At 50.6% G+C, this 21,751-nt stretch overlaps 2 protein-coding genes across 3 annotated transcripts in view; one reads left to right on the top strand and one right to left on the bottom strand.

Moving 5' to 3' along the window:
- Nucleotides 1-21,751, top strand: part of CDC42EP5 (CDC42 effector protein 5) — a 104,626-nt gene that overhangs the window by 61,520 nt on the left and 21,355 nt on the right. For both annotated transcript variants that reach the window (XM_082677287.1, XM_082677286.1), the window contains exons 7-8: nt 2,894-2,958; nt 7,381-7,510. The gene's annotated coding sequence lies outside the window, so the exon portion shown is untranslated. The remainder of the gene's footprint in view (nt 1-2,893; nt 2,959-7,380; nt 7,511-21,751) is intronic.
- Nucleotides 748-6,631, bottom strand: LOC309836997 (leukocyte immunoglobulin-like receptor subfamily B member 3; the record flags this gene model as incomplete). Its single annotated transcript, XM_082677257.1, has 13 exons — nt 748-1,052; nt 1,130-1,294; nt 2,076-2,128; nt 2,353-2,390; nt 2,476-2,611; nt 2,865-2,972; nt 3,680-3,727; nt 4,389-4,691; nt 4,943-5,254; nt 5,485-5,787; nt 5,935-6,219; nt 6,403-6,438; nt 6,598-6,631. The coding sequence occupies 13 exons, from the start codon at nt 6,629-6,631 to the stop codon at nt 909-911; spliced, it is 1,965 nt and encodes a 654-aa protein (XP_082533383.1). The 3' UTR covers nt 748-908.

Below are 21,751 nucleotides of genomic sequence, written 5' to 3'. Positions count from 1 at the left end.
TTCCCCCTCGCTCCAACCCCGGGAACCAGCATTCTACTATTTCTTTCATTTTGACTTTGTTAGATTCTATATAGTTCAGTCGTGGGTAAGTTTCGATTAGAGTCAATGTATAAGGTGATAGATTTTCCATTTATTCTTATATCCATTTAGTAAATTGTACACGTGAAGATTTCCATCCCATCTACATTTTCTGTATGTTGGCGTCAAATTTCTCATAATGTTCTGTTACTATCTTTATAATGTCTGTAGGATTTGTAGTGCTGCCTGCAATCCCTTTCATGCTATTAGAAGTGTGAGCCTTCTCTCTTGTTGCCTCGGCTGTGGTGGCTAGGATTCATGAATGTTTTCAAGAATGAGTTTATTTTTTGCCTTAATTGATTTTCTCTACTTTTTGGTTGTCTTCATTATTAGCTACCCTTGTCATTATTATTCCCACCTTCTACCTTCATTTGAAATAATTTGCTATTTTTTCCTGAAGTCTTGGTATGATATGTTAGGTCATCGATTTTTTTAAAGCCTTTTCTAATATATTCAGTCATGATTGTTAATTTTCTCATTTCATATGTTTTGATGTGTATTATTTACATTATCATTCATTGAAAACATTTTCCCACTTCTGTTTTGTTTTTTTGTTTGTTTTTTTTTTCGTTTTGATTTTGGTTTTCAACTCACATATTGATTTTTGAGAAGTCTGTTGCATTATTTCCCAAATGTAAGGATATTAGTTATCTTTGAGGGTAGAATCAGGTGACTGCCACAGGGTCCCAGGGGCTCCTGGTGGTCTGTGTTGGGAGTCCAGGCTGTCTGTTGGTCGTTAGGCGGTGTCCACTGCGGGCAGGCAGCTCCTGTGCCTTCCAGGGTCCGTGCAGTCTTCCTCCCTGGAGTGTGGGGTCTGGGTCCTTCGTGGGCTAGCGGATGGCGAGAGCAGCATACACGCTGGGCTCTTCTGGGGGCTCCCCTGACTGGGGGGCAGGGGTTGCAGTCTCCCGTCTGAAGGTCGAGTGGTTCAGCTGGGCATAGGTCACATCCTGGGGGGCTTCAGATGCGGCGGCCTGCGGTGGGGGAGAGGGAGGGAGGGTGTGTGGTTGGGGTGGGGGAAGCCTGGGGGCCCGGACAGGATGGGACCCACCTGACCGTCCCTCTGCTCGTCCTCTTCCGCTTGTGTGTCCTTCGTGTCCAGCAATCTCCCCGACAGGGAGGAAGGAGAGGTGGCCACCCCCCGCCTTAGTCTTGATCTTGAGTGGTTCACCTGGGCGTACGTCCCCTCCTGGGGGTCTGCATCCTGCCTGTTTTGCTGGAGGGAGAGAGTAGGACAGAAAGGGGACTTCCTGGATCCACTGTGATCTCCTTCCGTCAGCTTTCCACTGTGTTGGCAGAGTGACACTTTAAAACCTTAGGTCAGGTCACTTTCCTGATGGAAACTCTGGGGACCTCCTAACACCTCGGAGCCTCTGGATTCTTTCTACGGTTCTGATTTCAGTATTAACACGTTATCTCCCTTGCACATTTGGCTCCAGCCGCACGGCCATCTTCCTGCAAAAGCACGTCCCTGCCTCAGGACCTTTGCACTTGCTGCCCCCCCACCATGCACTCTGTCACCTTCTCTTGCTTTACTTTCCTTATCGGGACGTTGCATTCTAGGACGCTACCTGCTTCTTTACATACAGTTTTCTCACCCACCAGGTGAGCTCCCTGCTGCACCTGCAGCACCTACAGGGAGCCGGGGGGATGCGCTCTCCTTGTGCACCACTTTTGGGTGAATGAAGGAAGGGGGGCCTGGGGACTTTCGGGTGATTCACTTATTCAGAAATCCTCTTGAGACGTGGGGCTTCTCTGCAACGCCAGAAGGTCAGACAGAGGACGGGGAGCCAGGAAAGGGGACCCCGAAGGAGGGGCCATGAGGTCACAAGGAAGCAGGAGGGGAGGAGTCACAGCAGGACGACCCAGGAAGCCCGGAAGGGGAGGTCAGTGTGGGACGCTGCTGGAGCTGGGATGTGAGGACAGAGACGTGTCCATTGGACTGAGTTTGGCAACAAGGAGGTCTCTGGTGGCCTGGACAGGAGTAGGGGTCTCACCGGATGGTCCAGCTGCACCCTGTCCTCAGGCTGTGTGTCCTTCACGGCAGCATCTGCTGGGGCAGAACAGGGTGTGTATCGCTTGGTGGGATCCCCTGAGATCGCTCAGGGCTGGAGCCCCCGCAGTGCATCCAGAAGGGGCCACTGAGACCCAGGGGTGAGGGGAAGTGTGGGGTTTCAGTCCGCACCCCCTGAGCCCACCCCTTCCCAGCCTTCCCCTCCCCCACACAGGTGCCTCCAGAACCCTGTGTCCCCCACCCCGTCCTCTTCTGCTCACAGAGGGCCTGGTCCTGGGCGGTGGTGGCTGGGCAGGAGCTGGGGAGGAGGCGGGCGTGTTAGGGGGAGAATGAGGGGGAGCTGCGGGCGGGGCGGGCCTGGGGGTCTTCGGGGCGGGAGTTACCTGCTCTGCAGGCCTGTGTCCTTGGGCTCTGGGTCTGCAGCCCCTGCGGGAGGGTGGAAATCAGCCTCGCCCTGGGCTGGGGCAGATGACAGAGGCTCGGCCCTGGGACTCTTACGACCCCTGCCCCTCACTCGGGCTTCAGGAGGAAAGAAGGAGACCTGAACTCATACTTGCGTACATGTTTCAACACTTCATGAGATTGAAAAGGAGGAAAATACCTTAAATTATACATGTCAGCTGACAGTATGTGTTTTCTTTCTAGATTTTTGAGTTTCAGACTCTGGACAATCTTTTTCTAAGCTGACCTTGCCCATCTCTTAGGTTTCCCTTCGGCTGGTGCCCTAAGCCCACCACCTACAGGGGTCTGGGTCACCCTGTTCCCTACTCACCCGACTTCTTGTGTCTGCTCTGACCCCAGTGTCGGACGAGGAGGACGAGGGGCAGCAGGACGAAGGCCACCGAGACCCCGATCAGGACGTTCAGGTACCATTTGAGACCTGGGGCACCAGTGACGTCATGAGTGAGCCCAAGATGCCATTTAATTGAGCGCCTACTGTGTGCAGGCTCGTGCTGGGGTCTGTGCATTCATCTCCTCTAACCCACCCCACCCATTATACAGATGAGGAAACTGAGGCACAGAGAGGGAATTCACCAACCCCAGGTGACCCAGTCTGGAGGTGGCAGAGCTGGGATTGGAACCCAGGGCTGTGGGCTCCCTGAGCTGTCCTCCTGCCGCGCCCCGCCCAAGGTGGACACCAGCTTTGTGCTCTGGGGGCTTCTCATTTGCCGCGGGCCTGTCCGAGGGTCTCATCTGGAGCCGAGGGTCCTTCCTTGTTACCCTCCCCTCCCCCATCACAGCAGGGACTGGGGGAGGGGCCGGCTGTGTGCGGTGGACTCTTCATCTTTCCCTTCCCCTCCCCGTACAATGCCACCACCACTGCGGCACTGGGGACAGGCCCCCATACAGTCACATCCTCAGGGGCCTCCCTGTGAGGCCTCCTCTCCTGGGGGGTCAGAGCCAGAAGTCAGAACTGAAGGAAATCTAAGCTCCGGGCCATGATTCTCTGCCTTTACACTTGGAGAAACTGAGGCCCAGGCAGGGGAAGGGGGTCCAAGTCAGCGTCTCCAGAGGTGCGTGAACTAAGGCCATAACTGAGCCCTGCCCCCCTGGACCCAACACCATGTCCCACAGACCCTCACTCACCCGTCTGCGGGCCTGGCTCCGTGGGGGGAAGGGCCCCAACTTCAGAGCCTCCCGGGGGTCAGGACAGAAGATGGGGGTCGGGGGCTGCTTCTCCCCACCTCAGCCCACTGCTCCTCCCCCAGGATGGGCCCCGAGGGGTCATTCCCTCTCCATGACCCCCACCCTTCATCCACCAGCCTCAGAGCTCCTGGTGCCTGTGGTCACTCCAGCATCTCTACCTGACTCCCAGCCCCCCTGGGACACAAGCTGTGCTGAGATTGCGTCAGGATTTAGAGCAGCTGAGGACCTCAAGGGACAGGCCTGGGGCCAGGTGTCCACATATTGGGCAGAGGCCCCAGTGGCTCACCAGCCACTGGGCCCTGTGTGTGGGTGGTGGTGTCCCCAGAGGATCCTGGGAAAACGCCTGTAGTTGGGTGAGGGGCTGCGGCTTCCCTGGGATCCCCCCTCTGCTCACACTCTGGTGCTGTCTCTGCTCTGGGGCTGCCCTTGGCTTTCCCCCTCCTCCTATCTGAGAAGTCTGGTGACGGGACGTGAGAAGCAGCAGGGACGGGAGGGCCTGGTTTCCCTCCGTCCCTCTGCAGGCTGGACCCCCTCCGGATCACCCTCCCTGGACTCTCCTTTGGAGCCCCCCTCACTCCTGTCCTAGAAAGGGGGTCACCTTCAGAGCTGACAGCAGGGACACAGAGGGGACAGGGCTGGGGCCCCTCACCTGAGACCGTGAGCTCCAGGGGGGCACTGGCGTGTGAGAGCAGGTAGGGGTTACTGCTGAGTGAGCTGTAGCACCTGTAGGTCCCATTGTGGGCTGAGGTCACGGGACTCATGGAGAATTCAGCCTGGAAATGCCCACCTCGGTACTTTGATCTAAGACGCAGTGGGGGCTGGGCTGCCCCCTCCTTGGACAGAAGGAAAGTTTCCTTTGTGCTCCTTGACTGACACAGCAGGGTCACGTTCTCTCCTGAGGCCACCACGGGGCCCGGCTGCACCGAGAGGGAGGGCGTGTCAGGGAACCACCCTAGAGAGAGGAAGGGGGGTGAGGGGCTGCCCACCCCCTGGTTCTGAACTGCGACTCAGCAGGGCCTCCCTGAGGCCCCTCATCTCTGTCTGTCTCTGTTTTCTCCGAGTCTCTTCCTCTCCCTGCCCACCCCCGTCTCTCTCTGTCTCCCTCCCTCCCTCACTCCCTGGGGTCCGCTCACGCCTGGTCCCAGCATCACCAGCTGGGGCTCCCCCGGCAGGGCCTGTGCAGAGTCTGGGTCCCTGACTGACCCGCTGGCTCCTCACCTGCCACCAGGATGTCCAGGGGGTCACTGGGCGCCGACCACTCGGAGGAGAGGTTGTGTCCACCGTAGCATCTGTACCGGCCCGCGTGGGTGTTGGTCACCGGGCCCAGGGGGAAGTCGGCCTGAGAGAGCCCAGCCTGGGGCTGCCGGCCAGGGCTCTGGGGGAGGGCCTGTCTCCCCTCCTGGGACAGAGCGAATCTGTCATAGCTGACGTCAGAGCGACACTGGAGGGTCAGGCTCTGTCCAGAGGCCACGACAGGGCCCTGCGGGGTCAGGAGGGAGGGCTTCCCAGACACACCTGGGGGAAGACCAGCCTGGGCTGTAGGGGCTGGTTCCTCCCATGAAGCCCCTTCTCCCGTCCTGGTCCCCAGGCCTCACTGTCTGTCGCTCACACTCTGTGTCTCTGTCCTGTGCGCCCCGCTCCCCCCTCACCCCACCCTCTCATCTGGGACAATCCTGGGAGAAAAGCATCTAATAATCTGTCTCGTGCCTCAAAAAGTGCGTGAGGCCAGGGTGGGACCTCCTCACCTGGGAACAGGAGCTCCAGGGGGTCACTGGGGGCCGACCACACCTGGGGGGTGTCCCTGTAAAAGCCGTGGCATCTGAACGTCCACCTGTGGCTGGGGGTCACGTGACCCACGGGAAGCAGGGCCTGGGTCTGCCCATGGGGGCCTCGCTGTGCATCCAGGGTCCAGGAGGACTTGGGTTCTCCTTCCTTAGTCAGAATGAACCCGTGCATTCCCTCCCATGAGCCACACTGGAGGGTCACGGTCCCTCCCGAGGTCACCACAGGGCTAGGCAGGGCTGAGAGGGTGGGTTTCCTGTGGACCCCTAGGAGAGAAGGAGGGAGCTTGTGAAATGGGGCTCACACGCCCCTCTCCTCCCCCAGGGCTGGGCTGTGAGAGGGACACACCCCTGAGAGCAGACTCCCTTCCTGAGGGCAGAGCGCAATGCTGGGACCCCCGAGTGTCCTCTCACCTGTCACCACCAGCTCCAGGGGGCCACTGCGCTCTGACCAGCCAGTGGGGCTGCGATAGTAACAGTGATATCTCCCTGCGTAGTCCTGTGTCATGTATGAGATGGAGAAGTTGCCCTTGTCCCCGGGCTCCAGTGAGGGCTTTCTGTACCAGGGAGGTGAGCTTCCCTCTTTATTCAGATGGAATTCCCGTACCCCCAGGGTCCCCTGACACCAGATGGTCACGGGGCTCCCCCAGGGGATCACAGAGCCTGGCTCAGCCCAGATGGTGGGTTTGGGGAGGGTGCCTGGAAGGACATCAGAGGCTGGGTCACAAGACATCCTCACACCCAGGTCCCCGGCTCTCAGCCCCCAACCTCCCGGACTCCCCCTCCTTCAGCCCAGAACTGCTGTTCCCCACCCCATTGCCTGGGGGTGGCCCCTTGTCCCCATGATCAGGAGGGAGGTGGGACACCTGGGGACAGACTCACCTGCCTGCACCTGGGTCCTCAGGCCCACACTCAGCCCTGGAAGAGAGACCCCTGTGAGAGGTTCGCCCTGAATCCTGAGCAGTGCCTCTCCTACCCGTGAGCCTCCTGAGTCCTGGCGTCTCCTGACAGAGCAGCCTGGCTGTGGGGAGGGGTCCGTCCCTGGCTGGGGCTTCCCCTCCCCCTCCTCCATCTCACCGAGGCAGAGCAGGGCCGTGAGGCCGGGGGTCATGGCGTCTCGTCCCTGTGGTCCAGGCGGTGCAGATGGAGGAGACCACGGTGCCCTCAGGACGGAGACCCGAGGGTGTGTCCACTGGGAGGCTGGTCCTCCCCGTCACGGGGCTGTCACGTCAGCAGCTCCACAGGAAGGGGAACTGCCCCTCCGCAGGAGCCTGGCACTAGTTTCCACAGGGCTCAGGCTGGAGTGGGCAGCGGCCTTCTGCAGGCTGCCATGTCCCTGGACTCAGCCCCTCCCATCTTCCAAGCCCGCAGGCGCGTCTCTCCTTCTTCTGCTTCTGAGTCCCATTGACCTTGGCTCTGACCTTTGTACCTCGCTCCTTCACTCCTCAGGACCTCGGTGGTAACGTGGCCCCCCCGCGCCCCGGGTAATCCAGGACTGTCTCCCCATCTCCAGCACTTAGAAGGTGCCTTGGGGGATCTTCAGGGGAAATTCAGGGCTCATCCTAAGAGTACAAAATGATAATAATACAAATAGAACTCAGTATCCTTCTGCGCGGAGTAAGGTAGAGCAGGTAGTGAGTTTCGAAATCACGGTGACTTTCCTGCCCACCCCGTCTGAGCAGAGAGACAAGAGAACAGAGCCTGGGAGGCGACGCCGACTAAGGATACCTCGGGCAGGTGCCCATCACCCCCAGCACGGGTTTCGACACTAAAGGTTTCACAGGAAGCAGAGCAGCTGTTTCCCTACACGTCAGTCTCTGTTACCATCCCAAATGAGATGCGTGACGTCTCCTTTTTCAGAAAACAATTTCTGCGCGTCATAAACCCCAGATGTGAGCTCCAGACACGGTCCAAATACGCCATCAAGTGCCGCGAGCCCGATGCTGGCTTTCGAGCTGGACGGTCAGAAGATCAATGGTTCCCGCCCAAGGTATTTCCTCTCCCCCCACTTCAGTGGTTTGTGTTCATCTCCATACGCTCCTAGATCATGGAATCCTGTTTGGGTTAATGAGATTTAAAACGAATGGAGATGTTGGGTTCTTTCCTTCACAGCCTTGGTCATACTGGGGTTGATGAGAGACGTGACTGAGGGCTCCTGAGGAAGGGCAGACCCTGCAGAGAAAGGAAGCGTGATACACACAGAATAGGAGGTTTGCCCAAACCACTTCCTGGTTAGATGCCAGTTGTGCATTTTGGGGTGGAATACCATTCAAGCCATATTGTCCTTGTTTCTCCTTTTTGGTGATTGGGTCTTTCCTGACTTGGTTAATTCGGCATGCCCCAGGTTTCTCCAGAGTAAGGCTGTTATTTCCCCTTTGTAATTAATCACTGGTCTGTGGGGAGGCACTTTGAGAGTTTGTACGTATCATGCTCCTTATTAAATTTTCACTTTATAAGTTTAGCAGCTACTGACCCTATGCCATAGCAAAAGCTTCTCTTCTCCCAAATGCACCCATTCACGTGGAAATCACATTGTTTATAATATCCCAGTACTTTTAAATGCCTGTAAAATACGGCCAATCCTTCTTGTGTTTCTTCTGTCATAATAAGCAGACGGATCTAGGCTTTATTTCCTCACGACTCAGAGGCTGTATGGTGTGTTTTAATTTCTGGTTGATCTCGTCCCCACTACCCGCATAGCTCTTCTCTTTGTGTGTTTTCCTAAGTATTCTTATGTTTTTATTTTTCCATATGGAGCTTAGTATCAACGTGTCTAGTTCAAGAAGAAAAGCTTGTTAAACTCAAAAGCTTTTGCACAGCAAAGGAAACCATAAACAAAACAAAAAGACAGCCCACGGATTGGGAGAAAATATTTGTTGCAGATGATGTGACTGACAAGGGATTAGTCTCCAAAATTTACAAACAGCTCATGAGGCTTAATATCATCAAAACAAACAACCCAATGAAAAAATGGGCAGAAGACCTAAATAGACGTTTCTCCAAAAAAGATATACGGATGGCCAAGAGGCACATGAAAAGATGTTCAACATCGCAAATTATTAGAGAAATGCAAGTCAAAACTACAATGAGGTATCACCTCACACCAGTCAGAATGGCCATCATCAAAGAATCCACAAACAATAAATGCTGGAGAGGGTGTGGAGAGAAGGGAACCCTCCTGCACTGTTGGTGGGAATGTAAATTGGTGTAGCCACTGTGGAGAACAGTATAGAGGTTCCTTAAAAGGCTAAAAATGGAGCTACCATATGATCCTGCAGTCCCACTCCCGGACATATACCCTGAAAAAAATCCAAAAATCCAAAAGGACACTTGCACCCCAGTGTTCATTGCAGCACTGTTTACAATAGCCAAGACCTGGAAGCAACCTAAGTGTCCATCGACAGGAATGGGTAAAGAAGACGTAGTACATATATACAGTGGAATATTGCTCAGCCATTAAAAAGAATGAAATAATGCCATTTGCAGCAACATGGATGGACCTACAGATTGGCATACAGAGTGAAGTAAGTCAGACAGAGAAAGTGAAATATCGTATGATATCCCTTATATGCGGAATCTAAAAAGAAATGATACAAATGAACTTATTAACAAAACAGAAACAGACTCACAGACTTGCAGAATGAACTTAGGGTTACCGGGCCGGGGGGAAGGATGGAGGGAAGGGATAGTCAGGGAGTTTGGGATTGACATGTACACACTGCTATATTTAAAATGGGTAACCAACAAGAACCTACTGTATGGCACAGGGAACTCTGCTCAATGTTGTGTGGCAGCCTGGATGGGAGGGGAGTCTGGGGGAGAATGGATACATGTATATGTATGGCTGAGTCCCTTTGCCTTGCACCTGAAAGTATCACAACGTTGTTAATCGACTATATTCCAATATAAAATAAAAAGTTTAAAAAAAAAGAAGAAGAAAAGCTTGTTGGTGTATTTGGAGGACTGAGGTACATTTATAAATTAGCCTACGAAGAACTGACGTGTTTGTGATGCTGAGTCACTCTGTCTAAGGATAAGGTGATTTTCTTAATTTGCTCAAATCTAATTTTTCCGCCATTCAGAAATGTTTGAAAGATATACATTTGCATGGGTTAAGTTTTGCACATTTCTTATTACATTTATTCCATAGAATTTTCCTTTGTTGTTGTTGACATTCAGGGTGAAGTTGGGATTTGTGTATATGAAAATGGTTAGTTCATAGAAATTAAGTTTATAGGGACTACTAATTTGATTTTTTTTTAATGGTTGAGTGATTTTTATCATTGAGGCTCTAGGGCTTTCCAGTCTGCTTCCTTTCTACACCCTCCACTCTCACTGCATGATACAGCCCTCCCACCACATCCTCTTTCGCCCAATTCCCCAAGTTCTACACATGCATATTCTCCCTGTGTTCATAGTCCTCCAAGAACTGGCTCATCCTGCCTTTCCAACTCTGTTTTCCAATCAATATCCCTGTCAGAGCAGAACAACTACAATCCATGTGAGGGCAGGGTCTTGCATTGCCAGAAATTCAGTGAAAAAAAAGAAAAGTTGGCGATGGTGCATTCTGAGTCCTTTAATATTCCACCCTCTTTTTGGGGGGCAACTGGCCTAGTTTCCTAGCACCTAGAGAACAATGAAAAATTTGTGTAGATGCAAGAATTATAAAGATAAGTCTAATTTGGAAAGCCTATAATACTACAAAATAAGAATCTAAAAGTGTAAAACCCTCATAAAAACAATAGGAATAGGACATCCCTGGTGGCGCAGTGGTTAAGAATCTGCCTGCCAATGCAGGGGACATGGGTTCGAGCCCTGGTCTGGGAAGATCCCACATGCCGCGGAGCAACTAAGCCCGTGCACCACAACTACTGAGCCCACATGCCACAACTACTGAGCCATGTGCCACAACTACTGAGCCCACGTGCCACAACTACTGAGCCGCATGCCACAACTACTGAGCCCACATGCCACAACTACTGAGCCGCGTGCCACAACTACTGAAGCCTGCGTGCCTGGAGCCCGCGCACCACAACCAAGAGCAGCCCCCATTCACGCAACTAGAGAAAGCCTGCACACAGCAATGAAAACCCAATGCAGCGAAAAATAAATACATAAATAAGATTTAAAAAAATAGGAGTAAATTCATTCTCCCAGGCCAGGATTTCCAGAAGTTTCCTTAAGAGCTGATGGAACCAGATGACAACTAGGACAGGACGCCCTTTGTTTATTGCCTTTCTTTCTGTTGGCCTTCCAGAACATTCTTGCATGTTTCTCCCTTTATCCTAGTTAGCCGTCTCCACTCCAGGCCACTCTCATCTGGCCTCTGCTACCCCTCAGTCAGTGTAGAAAGGTGCAGGCTTGTAACCAGTGCCCATTTCTTTCTCTCCCTCCCTCGGGCAGCAACCTTCGGTGGCCGGGCTGTGGTTTCCTTTGTTAGAGAGCTGCCATGTTAGGTACTGCTGGGGTCCTAGGCTAGATGTGCAGCAGTTCCAATGGGTGTGGCCTGAAAGGATCTAGAATTGTGGTCTGATCTAGGAGGCGACTAACCATTGTTCAGCTCTGTTCTCAAAAGGGTGAGAGGACCTTCTAACTTCAGAACTGAACACATTGGGTGGGAGGGAAAAGAGGAAGCAGGGATTGAAAGAAAGATTGTCATATGATACAGAAGGCAAAGACGCAGAGACTTTCAGCAGGGCTGGAGTCAAGTGAACAGACACTGCATTAAATCCATTGACTTCAGGTTTTCAAGCACACGTTTTTAGCCTCTGTTTCATATCCCTCTGGGTGATCTGCTGATTTCGTGTTCGATCTGGTTGACAGCTCTGTAGGTCTCAGCATCCCACGGACAGCATCCCTTCTCAAGGATGCCTACATGGCTCTCCACATTTGGGGGAAGGACCTTATCTGAAACAATTGCAGCCCCAAACCATGAAGAATGAAACCATCCCTGGGGAAAATTCCAAGCAATGGGGAATAGGAATACATTCCTATGAATGAATACATTCCCAAGTGTCCATGCGTACATTCCCAAGTGTCCACGCGTACATTCCCAAGTGTCCACGTGTACCTTCCCAAGTGTCCACGCGTACATTCCCAAGTGTCCATGCGTACATTCCCAAGTGTCCATGCGTACATTCCCAAGTGTCCACGCATACATTCCCAAGTGTCCACGCGTACCTTCCCAAGTGTCCACGCGTACATTCCCAAGCGTCCACGCGTACATTCCCAAGCGTCCACGCGTACCTTCCCGAGCGTCCACGCGTACCTTCCCGAGCGTCCACGCGTACCTTCCCAGGCGTCCACGCGTACCTTCCCAAGCGTCCACGCGTACATTCCCAGGCGTCCAGGTGTACATTCCCAGGCGTCCATGCGTACATTCCCAGGCGTCCATGCGTGCATTCCCGAGTGTCCATGCGTACATTCCCGAGTGTCCATGCGTGCATTCCCAGGTGTCCATGCGTGCATTCCCAAGTGTCCATGCGTGCATTCCCAGGTGTCCATGCGTGCATTCCCAAGTGTCTCTTCCTTTGGAAGGAAAATTCTGCAGGGTATTCTGTACACTCTCAGAGATCCTGGTGGAGTCTTGTTCACATCACCTCGTGCAGGGACCTCAGTAATGCATCCCTATTTCAGGAATTCCTTTCCTTCAAGCTTTCCCTATCCCACTCCCTCATTCTTGCTTCTCAAATAAACTACCCACACTTACATCCCTGTCTTAGGTCCTGCTTTCAGAGTAACTCACAGTAATTCAAGGATGGGAAAATGCCATGAGGTGTTTTGTTTTTATTTTTTTCCAATGACACGATCTTTTGTCTAACTGCTCGAGATCACTCACCTTAACCATTCCAGGACTTCTTGGACTTGACCCATTTATTCATCCATTCACCTTTCACGAATCTTATCCCTGTTCACTAAAAAAATATTAAGGCATGTCAACCCATGGCCATCCCAGGAAATGAGGAGATAAAGTTGAGCAAAGCAGATGTATTCTCTGCCCTCATGGAAGGTCTGGTGTTATACGAAAGACTAAATAAACAAAACAATTACACAAATCTAAAGTGGGAAGAAGGATTAGTCCTCTGGGAGAACAGTTTAAAGCAGTAAGAAAAATAAAGAAATAACCAATTTTATTAATTTGGATTTGAAGGTGGTAAGGGAAAGCTAAATTACTTAAATTATAGCTAAATGCCCAGAATCAATCAGCATTTTCTAAATTAAGTGAATTATAAGGAAAGAGAAGGAAACATTACAAACTATCATGGGCAAGTCTTCAAATGGGTGAATCTTAACACATTAGAAGAAATAAAAATATCACAGGCATGTCCAATCCTAATTGATTCCTGAATGTGTTTCACTCTACAATCAAGCCTTTATGAGATACACAAAACACTATCTAACTGGGATGCATGGTTAACCTCCAATTTACTTTGGGAGCGTGGGTGTTCTGGGATCCGTAGGAACCCATGTTTTATTGTCAATTACATGTCCTGTGACACTGGGAAGGATGGTCCCAACTCTAACCCCAAGTTGCATCTCCAGGGTGAGGTTCACGTTCTGATTGGATTTAGTTAAGGGTGATCAGTTGCAGAGTTTATTGGTACGTGAGGGGAACCCCAAAATTCCAACATGTGGATTCTTCTCTATGGTAGGTCAACTCTCCCATCACCTGGGTCATTCTGAGCATGTTCCAGACTCTGACTTTCTCCACTCTGTACATAACATCCTCATTGCCTTTCTTCAGACTACCAGTTGAGTGGAGCTGAGAAGAGATTTGTCTCAGAATAGAGTAAATCCTGTGCCTGACCCCCACTGTTTAACTGGACCCAGTGGACAGTGGGACCCAAAAGTCTAGATTGATTATTTTACTCCCATTTTGAAAGCATAAGAGTACATTTAGTCTTGGATTTGCTGTTATACAGACTATTTTATTTGTTTTTATTGAAGTGTAGTTGATTTACAATGTTGTGTTTCAGGTGTACAGCGAAGTGATTCAGTTATATATATATATATATATATATACACACACACACACACACACACACACACACACACACACTCTTTCAGATTCTTTTCCATTACAGGTTATTATAAGATATTGAGTAATAGTCCCCTGTGCTATACAGTAGATCCTTGTTGTTTATGTATATTATATATATATATATATATATATATATATATATATATATATATATTACTGTGTATCTGTTAATCCCAAACTCCTGATTTATCCTTCCCCACTTTCCCCTTTGGTAACCAGAAGTTGGTTTTCTAGGTCTGTGAGTCTATTTCTGTTTTGTAAATAAGTTCATTTGTATCATTTTTTTTAGATTCCACATGTAAGTGATAGCATATGATATTTGTCTTTCTCTGACTTACTTCACTTAATATGATAATCTTTAGGTCCATCCATGTTGCTGCAAATGGCATTATTTCATTCTTTTTTATGGCTAAGTAATATTCCATTGTATATATGTGCCACATCTTCTTTATCCATTCCTCTGTCTATGGACATTTAAGTTGCTTCCATGTCTTGGATATTGTAAATTGTGCTGCAGTGAAAATTGGGGTGCATGTATCTTTTCAAATTAGAGTTTTCTCTGGATATATGCCCAGGAGTAGGATTGCTGGATCATATGGTAGCTCTATTTTTAGTTTTTTAGGAAGCCTCCATACTGTTTTCCATAGTGGCTGCACAAATTTACATTCCCACCAACAGTGTAGGAGGGTTCCCTTTTCTCCACACCCTCTCCAGCATTTATTGTTTGTAGACTTTTTAATAATGGAGCACAGAGTACTTAAAATTCCTTCAGTTGAAAGCTCTTGGCACTTGGACAGGGCAAATTCTGTGACTTAAACCTATTTTTCTTCATTTGCAAGGTGCTAATTGCATGCCCAGAGACAGGTTAGGTTGACCAGATGTTCAAGCAGATGTTACAGTAGGATTGTCTAAAAGACAATATGAGGACGGATTTGTTCTAGAACTTTCTCATGTTTTCAAAAAAAAGATACTCCAAGTTTTTAGACTATCTCTTGAGTGCAGGAGAGCAATGGGATTCAGTTTTCCATAAAAACAGCGTCCATCTTCCTCACCCTGTGTCACTTCCACACCACACACACCATGTTTCCAGAGCACTCAGTATCTCCAAGTGTTTAGAGGATGGATTGGCTGCCTTGATTTCCGTTTTCTTCTGTGCATATCTCATTCGATTTATTACCACCACATCCTGTCAGTCACTCTGTTGTCGGTCACCCAGACAATATAGAGGTCAAACCACCAGATGTCTGGAGTAGTATTTGACCAGCCAGATATTAGAGGCATGTATCCAAAGAGTAAAAATCCCTCTGCACCTAAACAGGGGCTTGAAAACAGGTGACAGGGAAAGCATATTGCTGCTGTTCGCCTCTGCAGAGTAGGATCCAGGACTCCTCAAGACATGTCTCCTATAGAGAAGAGGAGAGAGAGGATCAGGGAGCGGGGAGGGAAGGGGGAGGAGAGGAGGGAGCTGGAAAGACTTTGGGGTTTTTGGTGACAATGCCTTCCACCTGTTGGAACAGGAGCCCAGTGGGAGGTGGCGGTACCTGGACTCCAAGGAGGGCAGAGGTGGGGAAAGACATGGTGCACCCAGAGAGGTAGGCCTGCGGGATCCCCAGACACCATGATACGTTGGAACAGGTGGAGAGGGAAGAAGGCCCCATGGACAGCTCCTCACCTGTGACCACCAGCTCCAGGGGGTTTCTGTGCTCAGTCAAGGTGGGCCTCTATTAATAGAGGCAGTGAAAATGCTGGGCAGTGTCTCCACTCACTACAGTGATGGGCAGTCTGGCCTCTGTCTCATGTGGATCGAACTGGGATGTGAAAGGATTTCTATCCTGTTCCATGTCCAGGTGGAACACCTTAACCCCAGCAGGGCCCCTGCACACATTGGTCACAGGCCATCCCCAGAGGATCACAGAATCTGGCTTGGCCCAGATGGAGGGTCTGGGCAGGGACCCTAGGAGAGAAGCACAACAGGGTCTCAGGGTCCACTGTGACAACATAGACTTTTCTTCCCTTCGAGGGACAGGAGGGACATAATGCAGAGATTGACCCTCCCAACTTAGGTCAGCCCAGGTGACACAGAGCTAAGCAGGGACTGCAGGGGTGACTGTCCCCCCCCCCCAGGAGCCTAGGAGGTCCTGGAGTAGAGGCTGGATGGGGTAGGGCCTAGACCCCACCCAGGATCTCCTGCCCCCTCTGTCCCTGGAGGCCTGAGCCCAGGAAGTGGGCGGGATCAGGGGATATGGCCGGCCTCTCGTCATTTTCTCCGTACTTGTCCTGGGGTGGGAACAGTGCCCGGCAGGTCCGGAAGAGAGCAGGACAGGCTCCCAGGGGCCACAGTGGGGCCTACATCACTGGTCTAACAGGAGAGAAGTGGGTGCTCACAGGCCCAACTCCAGATTTCTCTATTTGGCTCACAAAGACCTTGGGTTTTAGAAGGTGTTTCTAGCTAGATGTGTCATAACCAGACTCAACCCAAGTCCAAATGAAACAAGCATGGTATTAACTCATCAGAGATAAAAAACATGACAGGTAGATAAACAGGTAGATTGATTGATAAATAGCTAGATGATACATAGATAGATACTTAGATATATAGATAGTTACCTAGACACTAGATAGATAGCTACACAGATACATACACAGCTACATAGATAAATCCATGGATACATGGTTACATAGATAGACACACAGACACTTACATAGACAAACAGCTCACAGTGTAGAATATCGGTGGGGAAACTTGCTCAGCTTCTGGCCCCTACAGGCTGACTGTTCCCAATGCACACGCTTCCTCACCCACACACCTAGGTTTCCCACATGCAAAAGGAGAAAATTCTTCCGACAACTTCATGTTATTACATCGGGAAGTGCACGGAGACGTACGTGGCTCGTTGGGAGAAACTCAGTCCAGGCCTCCCTCATGTTCTCCAGGGCAGGTTTCACCCTGTCAGGTACAATGCTTTGTCTCTGTGCCCCTCTGTATCCTGTGAGCCTAGGCTGTGCTCTCCACTCTCACCCCTGCCTCCAAGCTGGCTCAGGTCATTTCTAAACTGAAAGTTTCTTAGTCTACGGGTGTGAATGCACTAAAGAAAAAATCGTGTTTGTCCAACATGGGTGGGCGGGGCTTCTTGGACTGTTACGTGTACAGAGAACCAGGTGGGTCTGGGATGGTGGCTGGATTCTCGTCTGGACTCCGCTGAGGTTCACAGGACACGGGCATTGTGACTGGGCATGGGCTGTCTTGCGGCTCGCACCCCTGAGTACTTTGAGTCCTACCATCGTGTCACACGGGGAGGGGCCGGCCCTGTGAGGATGAGGCTTATCAGGGGGTCGGGACACGGAGGGAGGGAAAGACCTGGGGTTTCTCAGGGTCACAGCCCAAGGGAGGGGCTGGCTGAGCCCACGGTACCAGGTGGGTTCACAGGCAGAGCCGGATTGTTCCGGGAGGGACTTCGTCAGTGTCCTGGGGTTAGCAAGGTGAGGTCTAAGAGAGACGGAGAAGGGTCTGCAGCGCCGTCTGTGATGTCCTCCTGGGACTTGGTGGGGCTCAACCTGTCCAAGGGCTCAGACCTGAGGCTGATCCCAGGCTTTACATTCAACCCCGGGGGACACCCAGCCCCAGTGGTCGCTTTCATTCAAGGAGAAGAGAACCAGGTTCTTGATGTCTGAAATCCTTCCGGGCGTCGAGGTCCATGTGCTTTATGATTCGTGGCCCAAACCCCCATATCTGCCCAGACCCCCAGTTCCCCCAGCCCAGCTGACCAGCGCCTCTAAGAAACAGGTCCAGAGCCCTGGGCTCTGCCCTGAGACAGAACCCAGGAAGGCGTCCTGCACATTCGGGGGTGGTGTGGCTGCAGCAGGAGGGCCTGCCCCACATGCTGCCAGGAATGTGGGCTCTGCAGTCAGAGTCACTCTCCTTTGAAAAGCACTTCTCTTTCTTTGTGAAAGCAACAACCCTCACTTCCCAAAAAACAGGATGAGAAGGATGGCGACACACTCTCTGTTGAAACTCGTGCCGGTACAGACACTCAGACACAGCAGCTCTGCAGTACTGTTTACTGCCAGCCAGACCCGTCACTCATTTTTATATGATGTCACCCCAGATAGGAAAGCTGGTGGGAGAGGGGCAGGGGGACGTTACTGACAGAGGGCCGTGCTCCATGGAACCTGCCACAAACCTACGAGTGCTGTCATGGAAGCAGCACACAGGCAAGGGCGCTGTGGAAGGATTTTTAAGTGAAAAAGCAGTAAAAGTGGCCTCTCAGTTATTTTTCTTGGTGGGAAAGAAAACAATGATATATACACTTAAAAAAAAAAACCTGGGAGAAATAATAACAAGAATGTGCATTTGTCTAGCTCTTTTTTTTTTCTTTTTTGTCTGAATATAGTTTTCTTTACTCACTCTGTTGTCCAGTTCGGTTTCAGATTCAGAGAGCGACCCAACCTCACTCTCACTCACGTTCTGCGCCTGTACCTTCAGCATTGGTTCTCTTCTCCAGGACCTCAGAGAGTTCAGACAACATGGTCTCTTATTCAACAAGCCCTGTTAGAACAATGGCGTCAAATTTATTATTCAAACTGGGCACCTTTTATTTGAATTATTCAGATTTTAAATAATTTGATTTAAATGAACCATTAATCACTATTTAAAATTTTTTTTAATTGAAGTATAGTTGATTTACAATGTTGTGTTAGTTTCAGGTGTACAGCAGAGTGATTCAGATGTGTGTGTTATATATATATATTTTTTTCTTTTTCAGATTTTTTCCATTATAGGTTATTATAAGATATTGAATATAGTTCCCTGTGCTCTACAGTGGGTCCTTGTTGTTTATCTGTTTTTTATATAGTAGTGTGTATCTGTTAACCCGAAGCTCCTAGTTTATCCCTCCTTCCCCTAATCACTAACTCTTTATCAAGAAGCTCCGGGTTTGGGGAAGAGGTTCTGGTTTTCAGGCTGATGGTACTTGATGCCATCAGAACAAAATGCAGTCATCTGAAGTAGGGATTTTGTACTATTTTATATTGTTGTTGAATCTTTTCTATAATTCAGAAAAATCATTTGTTTTGATCATTTAATCTTTTTTTTATTATATTATGAAACAATGTACCACCTTCTTGGAATCAGTGATTTCTCATTGACAGGACTCTACTTTGTGTTATCAAAGCACCATTAAAAGCCCTACGTGGTGTATGTCATTCCTTAGGATATGAAAATGTGGAGAAGTTAGATAGTACTGCATATAAATGAACATCCTGTCACCGGTATGAATTATATTTGTGTGTATGTGTGCAAGCACATGTGCATGTGTGTGCATGTATTTGCGTGGGTGTGTACGTGTGTGTGTGTAAGATCATGATGCACGGCAGTTCAGCAGAAGAAATGAAAAGTCTTCGTCTATCAGTGATCTGGTCTCAGGAGCTGCCCCCGCTTAATGGCAAGACACACACATACACACACCCACCCCCCCACACACACCCCCGCACACACACACCCACACACACACATATACACACACCCACACCCACCCACCCACCCACCCCACATATACAGACACACACACACATATATACATACACATACACATCCACCCACACATACACACATCCACCACACACACATCCACACACACATCTACACACATACATACACACACCCACACCCCCCCACACACCCACACACATCCCCACACACATACACACATACACACCCCCCACACACCACACAACCACACACACAACCACACAACCACACACACCCCACACACATATACACATACACCCACACCCACACCCACCCCCCCCACACACACACACATACACCCACACACATACACCCACACACACACCCCCACACATACACCCACCCCCACACACCCCCACACCCCCACATATACACACCCACACACATACACCCACACACACATACCCACACCCACACACCCACACACACACACACACATACACCCCCCCCACACCCCCCACACCCCCACATATACACACATACACCCACACACACATACACACCCACACACATACCCACACCCACATACAACCACACACACACATACACACGTACACCCACACACATACACACACCCACACACACACAGAGTACTGGAGTTTGATACTTAGCCCCTCCCACTCATTATCAACAGCCTCTATGGCATTTATTCCATCTCAGCGTCCCTCTCCACACTCCTCCCAGGATGGTGTCCAGGGCAGAGGTAGCAATTGTCTGATGTCACTGTTGAGATGACTCTGGGTACCTGCTGGCCCCAGGTCGGAGCTGACTGGGTGTGTGGGGTTTGCTCCCTGGGTGGCTGGAGGCCCTGCTGATGTCGGGCCCAGTGGGCAGGGGGTCCATCCTCGCTCTGCTCCCTGAAGGCTTGGGGACCCTTCACGTCATCCCAATGTCCACTTTGTCCAGGGGTTGTGTCTGAGCATCTGCTTCTGCCTCATCTGGTCCGGGTGGGATCTCTCCTCCCACCACGACAGGACCCACTGTGACCCCCTGGTGGTCGCCCCCCTGGACACACCTGGGGTGGGAGGTGTCCAAGTGCAAGGTAGACCCCTCCCTCCCTGGCCACGCAGCACCGCCACGTGGCTCATCCTCCAGGTGGCACTTGGGGACCTCAGAGCAGGAGACGATGTCCATTCATGCAGGAAAGTCCCTACGGCCCAGGGCCCTGAGTTTGTGCTCTGTGTCCGGTGGGTCAGAGCGTCAGGAAGAAGAAACTAGTCCTGACGTCCTGTTTCCTGTCCTCTCCCTCGGTCCTCCTCCTCTCCCCACCAATACCCCGAGATGGGAGAGGCTTTTCTTTTTGTTTTAATTGCCCCCAAACCCTGTCTGCTCCCTGCTGTGGCCTGGACTCACAGGGATCCTTTTCAGTGGAGCAGACGTTGGACCTGGTCAGCCATCCATGCTCTAGGGGGTAGAATAACGAGGAATCCTCTCCAGGAGTGCCAGCTCTCCACACTTCTTTTTGCTACGTGCCCACCTGTCCGCCTGTCTACCTGGGGTTAGAGTCAGGCCAGATTTTAGGGGAAATGCACCATTCTAACTGTGATGGTGAAATTATGTGTCAACCTGCCTGGGCTAAGGGACCCCCAAGAGCTAGTAGAACACTATTTCTGGGCGTGTCCGTGAAGGAGATTCTAGAAGAGATTAGCTTCGGTTTAGTGGCCAAGAAGAGATCCACACTCACAATGTGGGCAGCTCCATCCCATTTCCTGGGGGTCCCGACAGAACAAGAAGGGGAAGGGTGGTGAATCCCCTTTCTCCTCTTGAGCCGGGCCGTCCAGCATCTGCCCTCAGACTTGAGAGCCCCTAGTTCTTGGGCCTCCGGATGCTGGGATTTACACCAGCCACCCTCCAGGTCTCAGCCTTCACACCCACACTGAATCCTATCACCGGCTGTCCTGGGTCTGCAGCTCCAGATGGCAGGTCATGGGACTTCTCCACCTCCGTAACCCCGTGAGCTTGTTCACAGGATAAATCTCCTCTTACAGATACCCATATAGCCTGTGTAACAGAACCTATCAGTTCCATGTATCTGGAGAAGCCTGAATAATACAGTAATAGTGGGAAAATGAGGGAGAGAGAGAGAGAATGAAATAGAGAAATTCAGCCCAGAATGGAACCAAGGAAACAATGATGAAGACTTGAGTTAGGAAGCAGATCTCTGAAGGAGACTGACCTTGAGTACAAATAGGAGATTAAAGATCAGTACTAATTAAAACTGAGTTGCAAGGCTGGGCCCCCTCTGAGCCAGGACAGAAACCTCCCAGCTGGTGAGATGCAGCTGGTCCTGAGGTCAGAGCTGTGAGTCAGGTGCCCACATGGGCCTGCAGCCCCCGTCACTCAGAGCTGGCCGACCTTGGGCAGGTTAACTAATGTTTTAGTCCCTAGTTTCTTAAAAAAAAAAAGAAAAGAAAAGAATAGGGCATAGGGCATTCTGTGGAGGGTTTGTACAATGTTTAAGTATGCTAATGTTTGCATAGAACTAAAATAACCATTGCACCATTGTAAGAGCTGGCTGAAGTTTTAAAATATTCTTGAGATATATAAGGACATTTCAAATGCCAGGCCTGCAACAGGCATGCATGTTTCTTCTGTTTCTATCAAAAAAATATACAAGACGCAAAAATTGAAAGCTGGATGCTGGCGGCCCCTAGCGGGTCTTC

Source organism: Grampus griseus (genome assembly GCF_964374135.1).
Source record: "Grampus griseus genome assembly, chromosome: 19".
Lineage (NCBI taxonomy): Eukaryota > Metazoa > Chordata > Mammalia > Artiodactyla > Delphinidae > Grampus > Grampus griseus.
The sequence above is the reverse complement of the archived record's forward strand: the minus strand, read 5'-3'. Positions and strand labels throughout refer to the sequence as shown.